The following is a 17,968-nucleotide window of genomic DNA, read 5'->3' on the forward strand; positions in this document are numbered from 1 at the left end:
ACCATTCACAACTCCCAATACTACTTTCTCAATCAACTTTTGCAGTACATCCTTATAACTGGATTAGTTTATCAAAATTAAACCCTTGTGATTATGATTCAGCCCTTACTTCATACGTATGACTTTTATGCTGAAATGTTTTAATCTATAAAAGTAGAAAAAAGCTAGCAGTGCAAGAAAGTGGTTCAAATTTATTTTAAACTGCAGCAATCCAATTGTGTGTGGAGAGAAAAAAAGCACCATTTCAAGATGAAATGAACTGGATACTTTGGAATTTATTCATAGGCTAGGCAACAAGTTACTCTGATTAACACAGATCAATACCACCTTGACTTGGTAACCACAGAGATATTTAATTAGTTTTTAGGTGCATTTTCCTTTATCTTGGTTTTCAATACATTATCTAAATCACTGATTCATGTTAAAAAAAATTAAGATTACAATTTACAGCCTACTTCACAGTCCATTTTAAATTCAGCTTGTCTGCTAGGTCAATTTTATAGGAGATAGGCTTTTAACACATAAAGAGCTTCGATAATTTGGCAGGTCTCTTCTCTCCCAATTAAAAAACACAAAATTTTTTTGCTAGCCTGCCAATTTTGTAGGTGAAAAACACAAAGAGAATAAACTATTTTAATCCACAAAAATGGACAAAAAGCAATAATATGATTTAATACATGTCACTTTTTTCAGTTGTATTCAGTGAATGTTTTTACATTTCAAGTAACTGAACCTTCATTAAAGAAAAAATATATATATATGTATACAAAAAGTTAAAGTACCTTCCAGTTCTAGCTTGCTAAAGGTTCTTCTGCAAAAGTAGAAAAATAAACCTACCATGAACTAAAGAGGACAGTGCCATGGCAGTGGCAGAATGGCTGCCAGGTAAAGATTTTTGCTTACCTTATATTGATGGGTATATTTTAAGTGGTAATTTTTCTCCACTCTCTAGTGCTTAAAATTATGGAGAGGTATGTGTTTATCTAAAATTCCCTAAGTCCAGAGAAGAAAATTTTAAATATATTTCACACATGAAGCTTTAAAGTTTTTATTTAGGAAAAGATTGAGTCTGAAGCTATAATGGTTCAATCTAAAGCATCCCTTTTTCGATAGTGGAGTCAATTTATGCAAAATATTTTTTCTTGCCTATAAAAATCAAATTGAACAGTATTTTGATTATAAGGAAATACAAACATGTACTTTAAACTAGCCAATTTGCTCTGTCATAAAAGAAATAGGATGTTCTTTCCCTTCCCCTCTTTCAACCATTCAAATTAGGGGAGAATACTGCCAACTTTAAGAACCCCACTGGCTATCATCAGAGTAACTACAGAACAAGGGTAGCAAAGGGATGAAACTATTTCTCTATATTCCAGAAGGCAGAAGCTTGGGTGCTCTAGCTTTCCAAGTAAAAGTAGCACAGGCAGGCAAAAGCTCACACTAAATGCACACCAGAACGGGGGCCTAGGTGAAGTTATCTGGATTACCGCTTTTACAGGGGGAAAAAAAGGACAAATCTGAAATGGAGTTTAAAAAAAACAAAAACTTTTGTCACATTTACAGGAATCTCAAACCTTTTGTATTCCCATGCTCATAGGTAGTTTTGATACACACTGTAAATAGCTTCAGTATTCAGGAAGAAGAGTGTTGTGTGATTGACAAAGAACAGGAAAATTCTTCATGCTTCTGATATTTCAGATTTGCTGAGTGCAATAGCCAGTTCTAAGTCTTCTTGCTCTTGCTGATTCAGTCGGGCAAGCCTCTGCTCTTCCTCTCTCTCACTTTCCCTCTTGGCCCACTCAATCATATCTTCTTCAGAGGGATACTGCCATTTAAAAGACAAATGAACAAACAAATTCATGAGCAGAACAAACACAAGAAGGAAAAAGAACTTTTGCGAAATGATATTTAACTATTTGTTTCACCTTCTGAAGGACTCTGTAAATAGTCCTGTTACTTGTTAATTTTTTTTCTGAAAACACATTTAATCAGTTATTAAAATATGATTTAATCTTAAAAATTAATGCAGTCTACAGATAGTCTATAAAACTGAACATTAAAACATCATTTTTTTTAAAAAGTGGAAATTCTTAAGGTGAATCAGGAGATTTAAAAACAGGAGAGGGCTAGCATTTTTATCTAATGTGAAACATTTACTACTTCAACTTCAGTGAGTATCCTCACATGATAAATCATTTTCAACTTAATCCCACTGGTGATTTCCTACCTTATCCTAGCCCTTCAGGTACAGAAAAATTATGAAGCAAAGAATATCTATACATACATAAATTTTGTTATACATAAAATAAGAGTACTGGATATACTAAATAAGATGTGAACCTAATCATTTTTTTAATGTCTTATAAAGATTTCAGTAGATATTGAGAACTTTTTGACCTAGTCTAAATAAAACCTTAATGCTGGTAATTATTAAGTCAAGGAAATACACTTATCCACCCGAAAGAGCAACCGTGGCAGATACTAAATAAAAAAATTCTACCCAGTTTCAAGTCCTGTCATATAGAAGAATACCATAATAGGATGAATACCATAATAGGATGAATACCATAATAGGATGAAGTGAAAGAAACTGTCAGGCTTTTTGAAAATGGTAGTTTTTTCCCTAGGGAATTAGAGGGCCTTTGAAACTTATAATACTTAACAAATCTTTCGTAATTAAAAAAAGAAGACATTTTTATTATGAGCTGCTTAATATTATACTATACTGAGATTCTGGAATATGAAATAAGCAAAATGCCTTAGCTATTGTTCAAGACTCATTCCAACCAGGTTTTGACTTGCTGAAATCATATTTAAGATATTAAATGCCACTAACTGCCAGAAGGTTATTTTATATTAAGAGGATTATACTAAGAAGAGTAATTCTGGATTCTCTGCTTGAAACAACTCAAATTCCATCTAATAAAAGGCAGTATAATTCTGACACTCTCCGTTTTCCAGTATTCAAAATACTGATTCCTATTCTGCTCCTTTACATTCAGAGGAAGCCACTGAAACTTAAGAGTACAGATTCAAAAGTTGGGTAGCTGAGACTAATTCTGTCTGCCTTAGTTGCATACAGATTCCTGCCTACCTCCTTTCTAACTAGAAATGGCTGCAGGGATAAAGTGACAGGTTGAAGGACCCAATGCTACACTGAGGGAGACATTAGGCAGATTGTGGTCAGAGTCACCTGGCCACTAGATCTCTTATTTCTAAAATCATCTCAAGTGCTTAAGGTATTAAGTAGAGGAAAATTGCTTTGTTATAAAATAGACAGCGATAATGAAGGTCATTTTACCTGAAAAAACGTCTGGGAAAATGAAACACTGTTAGTTACTCTAAGAATTAAAAACAGAACAAAACAAAACAAAAAAAGCCTTGTTTTTATGTAAATAATGATGGAATACGTGTCATTGCTTAATGTCCGTCCCTCCAGAGTGACACTTTAAGTTGGTTGTCCCATTTCTGTGATCTTATAGACCCTGCCTATGGTCTTGTCACAGCATTCTTCTATTTATTGTCTTTACTGGTCTGCCTATGTTAGTCAGCTCTGGGAGGATGCAGAGTAAATATGGAATGCTAGTGAATTAGAGCCCCCCAAATAATTAAAGATTGTTTAGCTATTAACAATCATATTTATTTAATAAAACCAACATTTACTTTTTAGGAACACTATTATATGAAACCAGAGTTTTATTTTCAATTCAAAGAATTCCTGGCCCTATCCTCTCATAGTTGTTGACTGGTCTCCAGAAATCATCAAGGCTTTATACGCAAACACACAAACACAGTTACAAATACACAAACTCATTATTGGCATTATTCATCCAGAGGGCAGACAGCAAATGACTCTCTAATGGCCCATCATCCATAACAATTTGCAAAATAATAACTGTGAGAATTTTATTTATATTGTTTACCAAGATCAAGAGAAGGGTTTTGCAAAACAACTGGTATATATCCCAAGAATTAAGACTACAAAAATCATTTGAGCAATGAAATACTTTTAGAACCAGCAAACAGAATCAAACAGAGATTTTTTGGTTGGGGGAAGAATAAAGATCATTTTTAACACGTTGGTAAATTTAGTTGAAATAATGCAAATTTGGCAAACTCCAAAATAATCTTTGAAAACTCTTTAAACTGTAAATGGAAAGATTTCCCCCCAAACAGCCCATTCACAGTACTTACAGCACTGAAGTTAGCAAAATTGCTTGGGTCAGCCTCTTTACTGGTAGTGGTAGTAGTAGAAGAAGAAGAAGTGAATGGATCACAAAACATATCAGGATCTTTTTCTTTGGGGCTATCATTGCCTGGGAAAGGCTGAAATGGATCATTCAGTTTAAAGGGATCAGAAGAATCCAATTTGTTGATGGGTCTTTTCCCTGGATCAAAATCATTACAATTAACTCAACCAGCAAATATGGCAAACACAAACACACAAGAACATGAACACAGGGAGCATTAAAGAGCTGGGGGTGGGGAATGGGGGTCAGTACCTCAAACACATTCTTAATATGGTCTTAAACTATCACAACCAACACTCTGTCCTCAAATTTTCACACACAACCTCTCAAATACATTCCAGCTCTATGTAGCTAAAAGGAAAAATAGCAAAGAAGGGGGGAAATGGGCCGGGAATCTTATCTGCCCAGAGAGTTGACCTTCTCTTCTCTAAAGCAGCATGTTCCCAAGAAAAGAGAGAGGAATGGACAAAACAGCAGGAGAATGACGAAGAATCATGACAAAAATGGCCTCTGCTGTGATAACCTCTGCCTGATACAGTTATCCACTAGTGGCAGGAAGGGCAAATGAGCTTTGCAAAATGCTAATATTCTTCTGATTTTCCTCTGGATCTATATGTAACACCTGGGAGCATGAAATTAAAAACTACCTTGGCAAAGCCCACCTATTTCTTCCTATTACAATATTTCAAACTGAAGAATAAAAAGAATGCTTTGAAGCCCAGGCCCTAAATCTTTGTGGCTGCTGATCAACTAAGTCTTTTACCAAACAGCATACTGTTACTCATTAATTCAGCACCATTTTCAAACAATTTTTCTAATTTTAAAGACTTAAACTCAGTACTTCCTGAAGAAAGGATAATAAGAACAGGTGCTAAAATATCTTCAAATATATATATTTTCCTAAAGATGTGTTAAGCTGGTAAGAGCAATCATAACAACAGATTCTTTCTGGCACTGTAGCAGCTTACAAAAGGTGTTCACATCTTATATCTCAAAGGATCTTTCCACAATCCTGTGAAGGTAGGCAACATTAGAATTAATGCCACCATCTAATAACTCAGATAGCTGAGGTTCAGACATATGAAGTTACACACTCAAGATCGTAGAGCTAGTCAGAGAATATCCAGAATTAGAACCCAGATCTTTAAGTTGCAGTTCAACAAACCATCTTTCTTTCCTTGATTTTTCTACAGTGATATATACTCACTTTGCTGAAGTCTTAGATTTAGTTACAGCACTAGTATATTAGTTTACATAGGATTTTAAAAATAACCTCACTATTGGAACCTTACTGGTATAAAACTTAAATGAGCAAATTAACTATCATTTTTAAAAATATATTCTGACAACCTTACTCTCTAGTGATATACGATACAGGCTACTTTTCCTTAAAAGATAAAAATAACTTGTTCACCTGATTTTTCAACAGGTAGCTGGGTATTAACAATTTTATTTGCAATTCTTTAAATCAAAGAAAAAAAATCTGCCCAAGAAATACCATAGGGAGGCTATTATGAAAAGGCAAGAATAATATTCTAGAACTACTGAGGCTGAAAATTTACCACAGAATGATATATGGTTAAAACAATAATGTACCAGATGTGCCTTCTCACAAGTAGCACTACAACTATTCAGGGGATTGCCTTTTTACCACTTCTCATGAACTTTATTATCTTCATTAAAAACAAACAAACAAACAAAACCCCTTTCTTTTGTATAGTGCTAAACAAACAAAAAAAAAACAACAATAGTAAGAATTTGTTTCTAGACCAAAAACATCACTTTTATAAAATAAAGCAGTCTCTTATTAAGTCAAGTAAAATAATATTTTCCTTCAAGAAAAACAATACTTTCTTTTAAAATTCTGATACCGAAAAGCTGAATTCTGGATACCAAAAAGGCCATATATTCTCACATTAAAGGACTTAAGGAAGACTTCACCTTTAGCAGGAAAAAGAAAGGGACTTCAAATTAATCTTCGCTTACAGAAATTTATTAAAATACCAAAGCACAGGAAACTGTTGTTCAAATGGTAATCAATGAGCTTCCAAAAAGTAAGAGATTTCGTTGGTACTTTCCTTTTTTCATTTACTGCCTCTCTAAAATGATTTAAAGAGAAATTAGCTCTTGCTAGAAAAATAGTTCATGACAGTTACACAGGCTGGCTTCTTAGGCACATATCTGTAATTCTGCATTAAGGTCAGAACAGATGATAGCAGCAGGCTTCTGCTGTGTTTTTGGACTTGTTTTGTTTAAGGCCCTTTATATAAAGTCTACAAATAAGACCCACACAATACTTTTCAGAAAGAAAAAGGAAGTAGTTGATTTAGGAAAGGTATCAACTCTCATACCAGGTGGTGGTGGGCAGGGTCTTGTTGGAGTTCCAATCTTTGGTGGCAGTGCTGGGGGTACATCTTCATTTTTGATGGATGTTTCCTCAAGCATATTTTTTGTAATGACCATATTGCTGATGGAGCTTGATGTGGCTGAACTAAAAGGATCTTCATTGTTGACCTTTGTTTGAAAAGAAATTACTCATGGTTATATATATTATGCCAACCAAACTGTACGCGGTTATGGAGCATTTGGAAGAGTGATCTTCAGTATTACACAGCTTTAGCACTAACATTTTAACCTTTGCATTCAGAACAAAAATGGAAAAAAATTTTTTAATTGTTCTATATGAGTAGTGATTGTAACATCACTACTTATTAAGAGCAACAGATCGTACCAAAACAAGCCAGCTCTGGATTAAAGGTTTATTAAGATTCAGGTGATACAAAACCATTGAGGCCCTTTATAAAGGGACTAATATATTTTTCCTCAAGTGAATATCTGATCCAAATGATAAAGGAAAAAATACCAATTCCACACTTGCCAATGCACTTAAATATAGGAAAGATTTAATACTGAAGTCAAAGAAAATGGCATCTTAAAAAACATCAAAGACAACCTGAAAGTCAATTTTTTTTTAAGCAAACTGATCCCATGGCATAACTCTTATTGTGGGTCTGAAGACCTGGCCTCTCTAATACATGGAGTAATGAAAGATTCACTTTTCTATAATGAATTGGATATTACAGTTTAGGCCAGTGTTTCTCTAAAGGAGCATGCTGACATTTTGGGCTGGATATAGCTCTGTGTTGTGGCGCTGGACAGGGTGTTGCAGGGTGTTGCACAACATCCCTGGTCTCTATCCACTAGATATGAACAGACCTCCTCCTCAGCTGTGACAACTGAAAATGTCTCTAGACATTGCCAAATGTTTCCTGGGGGGTGGGGGTGGGGGGAATAACACCCCGTTGAGAACCAATGATAGAGACAGTGTGACATATACTTTAAGTTTACTCTTTTGGCCTGAATCAATCCTAGGGCTACATTGGAAAACAGGTAGTGGACATATAGTCCACTACCTAATAGTGCTGGGCTATTAATTATCTTAATACTAACCTTAACAGTCTCAGAACATAAAATCAAGCAACCAGTACAGAGAGGATGGAATGAATGCCCAGATTTTACAGCTATTGACCCAGACAGTCAACAGGGGGAAAATGTAGTTCAATTGGAAGAAACATGTTTAAAAAGACAGAAGACTCTTAAAGTTGTTGAGCAAACCTGCCAGTAGAAAATTATAATTATCTGTACCATCACCATTGTTTTTGTGCACAGAAATGTCTACTTTGATTACATCTTATATTTCATTTCTGTCTGAAATCAATGTTTGCTGTGCCTTACTGAAATCAAGTTGCAATCTCTGTGAGGGTCAGGTTATAAAATCGAAAGGAAGGATCACTCCTTTGGTGGAAACACAGTATATTTTACTTTCCTACTAATTATTGCAGATTACCTTTGACAATGTGCTGAAGTCAGCAAATCCATCTTCAAATGATTCGTTTCCAAAAACAGAAGCAAAGGGGTCTGTGGCTAAAATGAATAAAGAAAATCAATGCAATAGGACAGAAAGACATCAAATTTCATGTCCTCTTTTGGTTAGTAACATTCAGACAAATGAAAAATATCTAATGCCAAATATTAGTCCCTGAATTTAAGTCCACAAAGACAGTTTAGCACACTGATGAATAAATTAAGAATCAAAACCAGGTGAACTAACTCTAGGTAAAGTGTTTAAGGCTTTGGAATACACATCAAATAATATAGCTCCCGTGTGCTTAAACTATTTCTAATAAAGACATCATGAAGTAAAAAAAACTACACAGCATTAATTCCACATTTCACACACACCCTTCAAGGTCCATTTCAAATACTACCATATCCACAAAGCCTAGAATAACCTACGTGTCTCTACTTCACACAGCAAGAAGTGATTTCTTCCTTCTTTGTGGCACTGACAGCATTCTAGTTTGTATTATGGTTATCTGTGATTGATATATCACCCCTACTAGATTGTAAAGTCCTTAAAAACAAGGAGTAACACTTATCCAATAAAGAATGAATAGTCAAAAAAGATTCATTGGCCATATATAAAACTGAAGAAAATAAGTAGAGTTCCTATGTCTGAAAAGCTCATAGTATAGTGACAGACATATACACAAACAATAATAAAATAATCTTAAATGAGCTATTAGAGAGGTATAAAAAAACTGTAGTAGAAGCCATTAACTGTCTGGGAGAATCGGGAAAAGCATCAAATAAGCCATTACATTTGACCTAGGTCTTTTAAATAAGGGATGGAGTCTGCTGAATAGATGGAGGTGGGGGAGAGAAATCTATTCCAGGCAGAAGGAACAGTAATTGCAAAAGCAGTATTTAATCCCTGCTCCACAGGCATGAGAAGTTATCTGTTCCATCATAGTGCACTTAACAAATAGACTAACATTTTCAGCTGGAACAAACTGACTTACTTTGAGATAGGTTTTGTCTGTTCAGGCATAAAGGCTACCAACAAGGTCAAAGAATATTTATAGGAATTGCTGCTTGATATAGGAAAGCAGAAAGAAACAAAGGAAGAAGAAAGTGAATCTCAAAAGAGAGGGTAAGACAGAGCAAAGAGGCACAGAAAAATGCTCCTTGTTCTTCCTTAACTCATCTTTACATCCAATCAGTTTTAGGACAAAGTGTGCTCACCCACTCATTTAAATGTGTAAAGCGTGCCCTTACCTCTAACAGTGAGTACACCATGGACATAAACAGAAGAGGGGCAAGGAAGATATACATTATCTTTGTCTTGTCACCAAGACAGTCATGAGGTGGGTAGAAGCACAGAGAAAATCAGTCCTTTAGGGACACACCAGTAACTCCGAACGTGAAGAGGATGTTGAGAGTCCAGAGTTACAGGAAATCCTACAGCTTTAGCCATAAAAGATGGTTTTGTATTACTATGTATCTGCTGCGTCCCACAGCCTCAGGCCCTGCCTAGTCACGGGTGCTGTTTCAGGCTTTCCCTTCTTTCTCCTCCTCTTCCTGTAATTCCTGATGCAGTGGCAGCTGAGGCACAGCCTGAGCAGGATGCAGACGCTCTCCTGATGGGTATAAGGGTAATGATGGAAAAGGAGTTGGGCTCATTTCACTTGACGGACTGAAAAATCTGCTTCATGCTTTTGCTCTGCCATGGTACCACAGCTTTTACAAGCAGTCATAATACATGTGACAACACTGCTGAGTTAGGTCAGGTTTCACTGAAATATTATGAAGTGTACATTGTGAAAGACACCAATAAAAAAACATGACACTTGTATGTGAATACGCTACATGTAGGTTACCAGAGTATTTTTTTAACATCTTTATTGGAGTATAATTGCTTTACAATGGTGTGTTAGTTTCTGCTTTATAACAAAGTGAATCAGCTATACATATACATATATCCCCATATCTCCTCCCTCTTGTGTCTCCCTACCACCCTCCCTATCCCACACCTCTAGGTGGTCACAAAGCTGATCTCCCTGTGCTATGTGGCTGCTTCCCACTAGCTATCTATTTTACATCTGGTAGTGTATATATGTCAATGCCACTCTCTTGCTTCGTCCCAGCTTACCCTTCCCCCTCCCCGTGTCCTCAAGTCCAGTCTCTATGTCTGCATCTGTATTCCTGTCCTGCCCTTAGGTTCTTCAGAACCTTTTTTTTTTTTTTTTAGAATCCATATATATGTGTTAGCATATGGTATTTGTTTTTCTCTTTCTGACTTACTTCACTCTGTATGACAGACTCTAGGTCCATCCACCTCACTACAAATAACTCAATTTCGTTTCTTTTTATGGCTGAGTAATATTCCATTGTATATACGTGCCACACCTTCTTTATCCATTCATCTGTTGATGGACACTTAGGTTGCTTCCATGTCCTGGTTATTGTAAATAGAGCTGCAATGAATATTGTGGTACCTGACTCTTTTTGAATTATGGTTTTCTCAGGGTATATGCCCAGTAGTGGGACTGCTGGGTCGTATGGTAGTTCTATTTGTAGTTTTATAAGGAACCTCCATACAGTTCTCCATAGTGGCTGTATCAATTTACATTCCCACCAACAGTGCAAGGTGGTGTCCTTTTCTCCACACCCTCTCCAGCATTTATTGTTTGTAGACTTTTTGATGATGGCCATTCTGACTGGTATGAGGTGATACCTCACTGCAATTCTGATTTGCATTTCTCTAACGATTACTGATGCCGAGCATCCTTTCGTGTGTTTGCTGGCAATCTGTATATCTTCTTTGGAGAAATGTCTATTTAGGTCTTCTGCCCATTTTTGGATTGGGTTGTTTGTTTTTTTGATATTGAGCTGCATGAGCTGCTTGTATATTTTGAAGATTAATCCTTTGTCTGTTGATTCATTTGCAAACATTTTCTCCCATTCTGAGGGTTATTTTTTCAACTTGTTTATGGTTTCCTTTGCTGTGCAAAAGCTTTTAAGTTTCATTAGGTCCCATTTGTTTATATTTTTTAACTTCCATTTCTCTAGGAGGTGGGTTAAAAAGGATCTTGCTGTAATTTATGTCATAGAGTGTTCTGTTTTCCTCTAAGAGTTTTATAGTGTCTGGCCTTACATTTAGGTCTTCAATCCATTTTGAGTTTATTTTTGTGTATGGTGTTGGGGAGTGTTCTAATTTCATTCTTTTTTTTTTTTTTTTTTTTTTTTTTGCGGTACGCGGGCCTCTCACTGTTGCGGCCTTTCCCGTTGCGGAGCACAGGCTCCAGACGCGCAGGCTCAGTGGCCATGGCTCACGGGCCCAGCCGTTCCGCGGCATGTGGGATCTTCCCGGACCGGGTCACGAACCCATGTCCCCTGCATCGGCAGGTGAACTCTCAACCACTGCGCCACCAGGGAAGCCCTAATTTCATTCTTTTACATGTAGCTGTCCAGTTTTCCCAGCACCACTTATCAAAGAGGTTGTCTTTTCTCCATTGTATATTCTTGCCTCCTTTGTCAAAAATAAGGTGACCATATGTGCATGGGTTTATCTCTATGCTTTCTATCCTGTTCCATTGATCTATATTTCTTTTTTTGTGCCAGTACCATACTGTCTAGGTTACTGTAGCTTTGTAGTATAGTCTGAAGTCTGGGAGCCTGATTCCTCCAGCTCCGTTTTTCTTTCTCAAGATTGCTTTGGCTATTCGGGGTCTTTTGTGTTTCCATACAAATTGTGAAATTTTTTGTTCTAGTTCTGTGAAAAATGCCATCAGTAGTTTGATAGGGATTGCACCGCATCTGTAGACTGCTTTGGACAGTAATTTTCACAATGTTGATTTTTCCAATCCAAGAACATGGTATTCTCTCTCCATCTGTTTGTATCATCTTTAATTTCTTTCATCAGTGTCTTATAGTTTTCTGCATACAGGTCTTTTGACTCCTAAGGTAGGTTTATTACTAGGAATTGTATTCTTTTTGTTGCAATGGTAAATGGGAGTGTTTCCTTAATTTCACTTTCAAATTTTTCATCATTAGTGTATAGGAATGCAAGAAATTTCTGTGCATTAATTTTGTATTCTGCTACTTTACCACATTCAGTGATTAGCTCTAATAGTTTTCTGGTAGCATCTTTAGGATTCTCTATGTATAGTATCATGTCATCTGCAAACAGTGACATCTTTACTTCTTCATTTCCGATTGGGATTCCTTTTATTTCTTTTTCTTCTCTGATTGCCGTGGCTAAAACTCCCAAAACTATGTTGAATAATAGTGGTGAGAGTGGACAATCTTGTCTTGTTCCTGATCTTAGAGGAAACGGTTTCAGTTTTTCACCATTGAGAATGGTGTTGTCTGTGGGTTTGTCATATATGGCCTTTATGATGTTGAGGTAAGTTCCCTCTATGCCTACTTTCTGGAGGGTTTTTATCATAAATGGGTGTTGAATTTTGTCAAAAGCTTTTTCTGCATCTAGTGAGATGATAATATGGTTTTTCTCCTTCAATTTGTTAATATGGTTTATCACACTGATTGATTTGTGTACATTGAAGAATCCTCGCTTTCCTGTGATAAACCCCACTTGATCATGGTGTATGACCCTTTTAATGTGTTGTTGGATTTTGTTTGCTAGTATTTTGTTGAGGATTTTTGCATCTATGTTCATCAGTGATATTGGCCTGTAATTTTCCTTCTTTGTGACATCTTTGTCTGCTTTTGGTATCATGGTGATGGTGGCCCTGTAGAATGCATTTAGGAGTGTTCCTATCTGCTATATCTTGGAGGAGTTTGAGAAGGATAGGTGTTAGCTCTTCTCTAAATGTGTGAGTGAATTTGCCTGTGAAGGCATCTGGTCCTGGGCTTTTGTTTGTGGGAGGATTTTTAATCACAGTCTCAATTTCAGTGCTTGTGATTGGTCTGTTTATATTTTCTATTTCTTCCTGGTTCAGTCTTGGAAGGTTGTGCATTTCTAAGAATTTGTCCATTTCTTCCAGGTTGTCCATTTTATTGGCATAGAGTTGCTTGTAGTAATCTCTCATGATCCTTCGTATTTCTTCAATGTCAGTTTTTACTTCTCCTTTTCGTTTGTAATTCTGATTTGAGTCTTCTCCTTTTTCTTGATGAATCTGGCTAATGGTTTATCAATTTTATTTATCTTCTCAAAGAACCAACGTTTAGTTTTATTGATCTTTGCTATCGTTTCCTTCATTTCGTTTTCATTTATTTCTGCTCTGATCATGATTTCTTTCCTTCTGCTAACTTTGGGATTTTTGTGTTCTTTCTCTAATTGCTTTAGGTGTAAGGTTAGGTTGTTTAATTGAGATGCTTCTTTTTTTCTTGAGGTATGATTGTACTGCTATAAACTTCTCTCTTAGAACTGCTTTTGCTACATTCCATAGGTTTTGGGTCATCGTCTTTTCATTGTCATTTGTTTCTAGGTATTTTTTGATTTCCTCTTTGATTTCTTCAGTGATCTCTTGGTTATTTAGTAGCATATTGTTTAGCCTCCATGTGCTTGTATTTTTTACAGATTTTTTTCCTGTAATTGATAACTAGTCTCACAGCGTTGTTGTTGGAAAATATACTTGATACAATTTCAATTTTCTTAAATTTACTAGGCTTGATTTGTGACCCACGATATGGTCTATCCTGGAGAATGTTCCATGAGCACTTGAGAAGGAAGTGTATTCTGTTGTTTTTGGATGGAATGTCCTATAAATATCAATTAAGTCCATCTTGTCTAATGTGTCATTTAAAGCTTGTGTTTCCTTATTTAATTTCATTTTGGATGATCTGTCCATTGGTGAAAGTGGGGTGTTAAAGTCCCCTACTATGAGTGTGTTACTGTCGATTTCCCCTTTTATGGCTGTTAGCATTTGCCTTATGTAGTGTGGTGCTATGTGGGGTGCATAAATATTTACAATTGTTATATCTTCTTCTTGGATTGATCCCTTGATCATTATGTAGTGTCCTTCTTTGTCTCTTGTACTAGTCTTTCTTTTAAAGTCTATTTTGTCTGATATGAGAATTGCTACTCCAGCTTTCTTCTGATTTCCATTTGCATGGAATATCTTTTCCCATTCCCTCACTTTCAGTCTGTATGTGTCCCTAGGTCTAAAGTGGGTCTCTTGTAGACAGCATATATATGGGTCTCGTTTTTGTATCCATTTAGCCAGTCTATGTCTTTTGGTTGGAGCATTTAATCCATTTACATTTAAGGTAGTTATCGATATATATGTTCCTATTACCATTCGGTTTGTTATTGTAGGTCTTTTCCTTCTCTTGTGTTTCCTGCCTAGAGAAGCTCCTTCAGCATTTGGTTTGGTGGTTCTGAATTCTCTTAGCTTTTGCTTGTCTGTAAAGGTTTTAATTTCTTGGTCGAATCTGAGTGAGATCCTTGCTGGCTATAGTAATCTGGTGGTAGGTTTTTCCCTTTCATCACTTTAAATATGTCCAGCCACTCCCTTCTGGCTTGCAGAGTTTCTGCTGAAAGATCAGCTGTTAACCTTATGGGGATTCCCTTGTATGTTATTTGTTGCTTTTCCCTTGCTGCTTTTAATATTTTTTCTTTGTATTTAATTTTTGATAGTTTGATTAATATGTGTCTTGGCGTGTTTCTCCTTGGATTTATCCTGTGTGGGACTCTGCATTTCCTGGACTTGACTGACTACTGCCTTTCCCATATTAGGGTAGTTTTCAACTATAATGCCCTCCAATATTTTTTCAGTCCCTTTCTTTTTCTCTTCTTCTTCTGGGACCCCTATAACTCAAATGTTGGTGCGTTTAATGTTGTCCCAGAGGTCTCTGAGACTGTCCTCAATTCTTTTCATTCTTTTTTCTTTATTCTGCTCTGCGGTAGTTACTTCCACTATTTTATCTTCCAGGTCACTTATCCGTTCTTCTGCCTCAGTTATTCTGCTATTGATTCCTTCAAGAGAATTTTTAATTTCATTTATTGTGTGGTTCATCATTGTTTGTTTGCTCTTTAGTTCTTCTAGGTCCTTGTTAAACGTTTCTTGTATTTTCTCCATTCTATTTCCACGATTTTGGATCATCTTTACTATCATTACTCTGAATTCTTTTTCAGGTAGACTGCCTATTTGCTCTTCATTTGTTTGGTCTGGTGGGTTTTTACCTTGCTCCTTCATCTGCTGTGTGTTTTCTCTGTCTTCTCATTTTGCTTAACTTACTGTGTCTGTGGTCTCCTTTTCACAGGCTGCAGTTCCCATTGTTCGTAGTTCCCATTGTTTTTGGTGTCTGCCCTCAGTGGCTAAGGTTGGTTCAGTGGGTTGTGTAGGCTTCCTGGTGGAGGGGACTGGTGCCTGTGTTCTGTTGGATAAGGCTGGATCTTGTCCTTCTGGAGGGCAGGACCACGTCCAGTGTGTGTTTTTGGGTGTCTGTGACCTTACTGTGATTTTAAGCTAATGGGTGTGGTTGTGTTCCTGTCTTGCTAGTTGTTTGGCATAGGGTGTCCAGCACTGTAGCTTGCTGGTCGTTGAGTGGAGCTGGGTCTTAGTGTTGAGATGGAGATCTCTGGGAGAGCTTTCGTTGTTTGATAATACTTGGAGCTGGGAGGTCTCTGGTGGACCAATGTCCTGAACTTGGCTCTCCCACCTAGAGGCACAGGTCTGACACCCGGCCGGAGCACGAAGACCCTGTCAGCCCCACAGCTTTTGAGAAGTCTGTGGGCTTCTGCCAGCGTTCAGTAGGTGATCTGTAGGAGCTGTTCCACCTGTAGATGTATTTCTGATGTATTTGTGGGGAGGAGGGTGATCTCCATGTCTTACTCTTTCGCCATCTTGAAGGTCTCCTTAGAGTTTTTCTATACATCCTTCTTCATAAGAAATGACCTATTCATCATTGGTCCAAACACTGGGGAATGTATTCTAGATGAATGACTAAGCACTTTTGCCTAAATTGGGAAAATAAGACTTTGGAAAGTACTTTCTCAGATATTGATCATGGTTGATATGAAGCAGAGACCTGTCCAGAAACTGGAAGGACTCACTGAGGATGAACTTGTTCACATTATGTGTGAGACGCCTGCTGAGGAGTCCCAGAAATACTGGGAGAGGAACTCAGTAGGTGGCTTTCTTTTTCTTGAGGCACACAGGAGCCATGGGTCAGCAGAATCAGACTTTGAATGCAAAGGTATTCTGATTAGCACCCTCTTCTCCCCAAGAATAAAGGTAATGATCACTTTGGAGAAATACATAAAAGCATAATTTAAAAATATCATCTATAATCTGATTAGCAGAAATAATCCTGAGGAGAGGGGTTGAGGAATGGGCAACGTGGATGAAAGGGTCAAGAGGTACAAACTGCCAGTCATAAAATAAATAAGTCATGGGTATGTAATTTACAACATGGGGTCTAAAGTTAGTAATATTGTATTGCAAAGTTGAAAGTTGCTAAGAAAGTAAATCTTAAAAGTTCTCATCACAAGGAAAAAAATTTGTAACTCTGTATGGTGATAGATGGTAAATAGACTTATTGAAGTGATCATTTTGCAATGCACACAAATGTTGAATCATTATGTTGTACACCTGAAATTAACATAATGCTTGTCAATGACACTTCAATTTAAAAGAAAGGAAAGAAAGAAAGAGAGAGAAGGAAAGATAGAACCCGTACCAATATTTTATCATACTTCTTTACCAGCTTTTTTCCCAGGTATTTTTTTCCTTACATATTTGAGATCATACTATGCTGACATGATTTTTTGTGAGGTGTGAATGATAAAGCTACATTTTAGGCATATCACTTTTTACCCCTTTACCCTCATTTAATTCATAGCAATCATCATACCTGACATGTTATATATTTGTTTACATAAGCTCTAAAAAAGACAGGAACTTTGTTTTGTTCACTACTGTATCCTCAAGGTCAAGAACACTCATATTTGTTGAAAATATTAAAGGATAAAAAGGACAGAAACAATCTAGTTACTAAGGATATTCCAAACAGATACCATAACATTTCTTAATACAACCAGCTGACCAACAAGGAATAAGGGAAACCTTAAGGCTCACAAATAATCCCAAAGAACAGCTGTCTACCAGAGAATCCTGGGAGGAAGAAGAAAGCTTTATTTTCTCCATGACCCATTCACAATCCATAAAATAATTAAGCTCAAGATCACAAAAAACCTTCAAGAGATACTTGTGAATCAGTCATTAGTAAAGGATCTACTTTCTCAAGCTGGTCTTCAATTAGTTCACTCACTCACTGACCCACTAATCCATTCACATTTAGTAAGCATCTTTTATGTTCAAGCCTAGGTACTAGGGATTTATGGGGAAACAAGACACAACATCTACCTTCAAGGAACTCATGATTTAACTGAGTGATATACATGTACACAACTGCTACCACAGTAAGTGTTAAAGTTCAAAGAGAGTAAAGGAGAAATAACACCTAGATTTATGTGGAAGGGGCAAAAAAGACTTTACAAAAGAGCTTTCACACTTTTACTTGTGGACAGAAAGGAGGGGGAAGGAGACAGAGATATACACTCACTACACCCAAATATACACCTGCTCATGCACACACATTTTTCCATTCAAAAATTAAGTGGCCTTGAAGAAACATTCATGACCTGTGGTTTGTGGAAATGGAGAAAATTAGATAAGAAACATGAAAGAAAGCAGAGGCTAAGAATTGTAAAATATATGAACATCTGCATGCTTAGTCTGAGTCATTGCCTGTAAAAATGAAGACCTACTTGGCATTTTACTAATGCTGGTGTCAAAGATGCTCTGGTGACACCATGAGTTCCCTTCTATATCCTCAGAATGTTATAAAGGTTTTATTAAGAATTGGAGGGACTTCCCTGGTGGTCCAGAGGTTTAGACTCCTCGCTT

The 17,968-nt window shown here is 36.7% G+C and overlaps 1 protein-coding gene across 3 annotated transcripts in view; it reads right to left on the reverse strand.

Moving 5' to 3' along the window:
• Window positions 1–1,678: 1,678 nt before the first annotated feature.
• EPS15 (epidermal growth factor receptor pathway substrate 15) overlaps window positions 1,679–17,968 on the reverse strand; it is a gene marked incomplete at both ends in the record, with an annotated part of 167,787 nt that continues 151,497 nt past the window's right edge. For all 3 annotated transcript variants that reach the window (XM_079727163.1, XM_079727162.1, XM_079727161.1), the window contains 4 exons: window positions 1,679–1,825; window positions 4,195–4,388; window positions 6,602–6,764; window positions 8,098–8,174. In XM_079727163.1, coding sequence (XP_079583289.1) covers window positions 1,679–1,825; window positions 4,195–4,388; window positions 6,602–6,764; window positions 8,098–8,174 — 581 coding nt within the window. The remainder of the gene's footprint in view (window positions 1,826–4,194; window positions 4,389–6,601; window positions 6,765–8,097; window positions 8,175–17,968) is intronic.

Source organism: Hyperoodon ampullatus (assembly GCF_949752795.1).
Source record: "Hyperoodon ampullatus genome assembly, chromosome: 2".
Taxonomy (NCBI): domain Eukaryota; kingdom Metazoa; phylum Chordata; class Mammalia; order Artiodactyla; family Ziphiidae; genus Hyperoodon; species Hyperoodon ampullatus.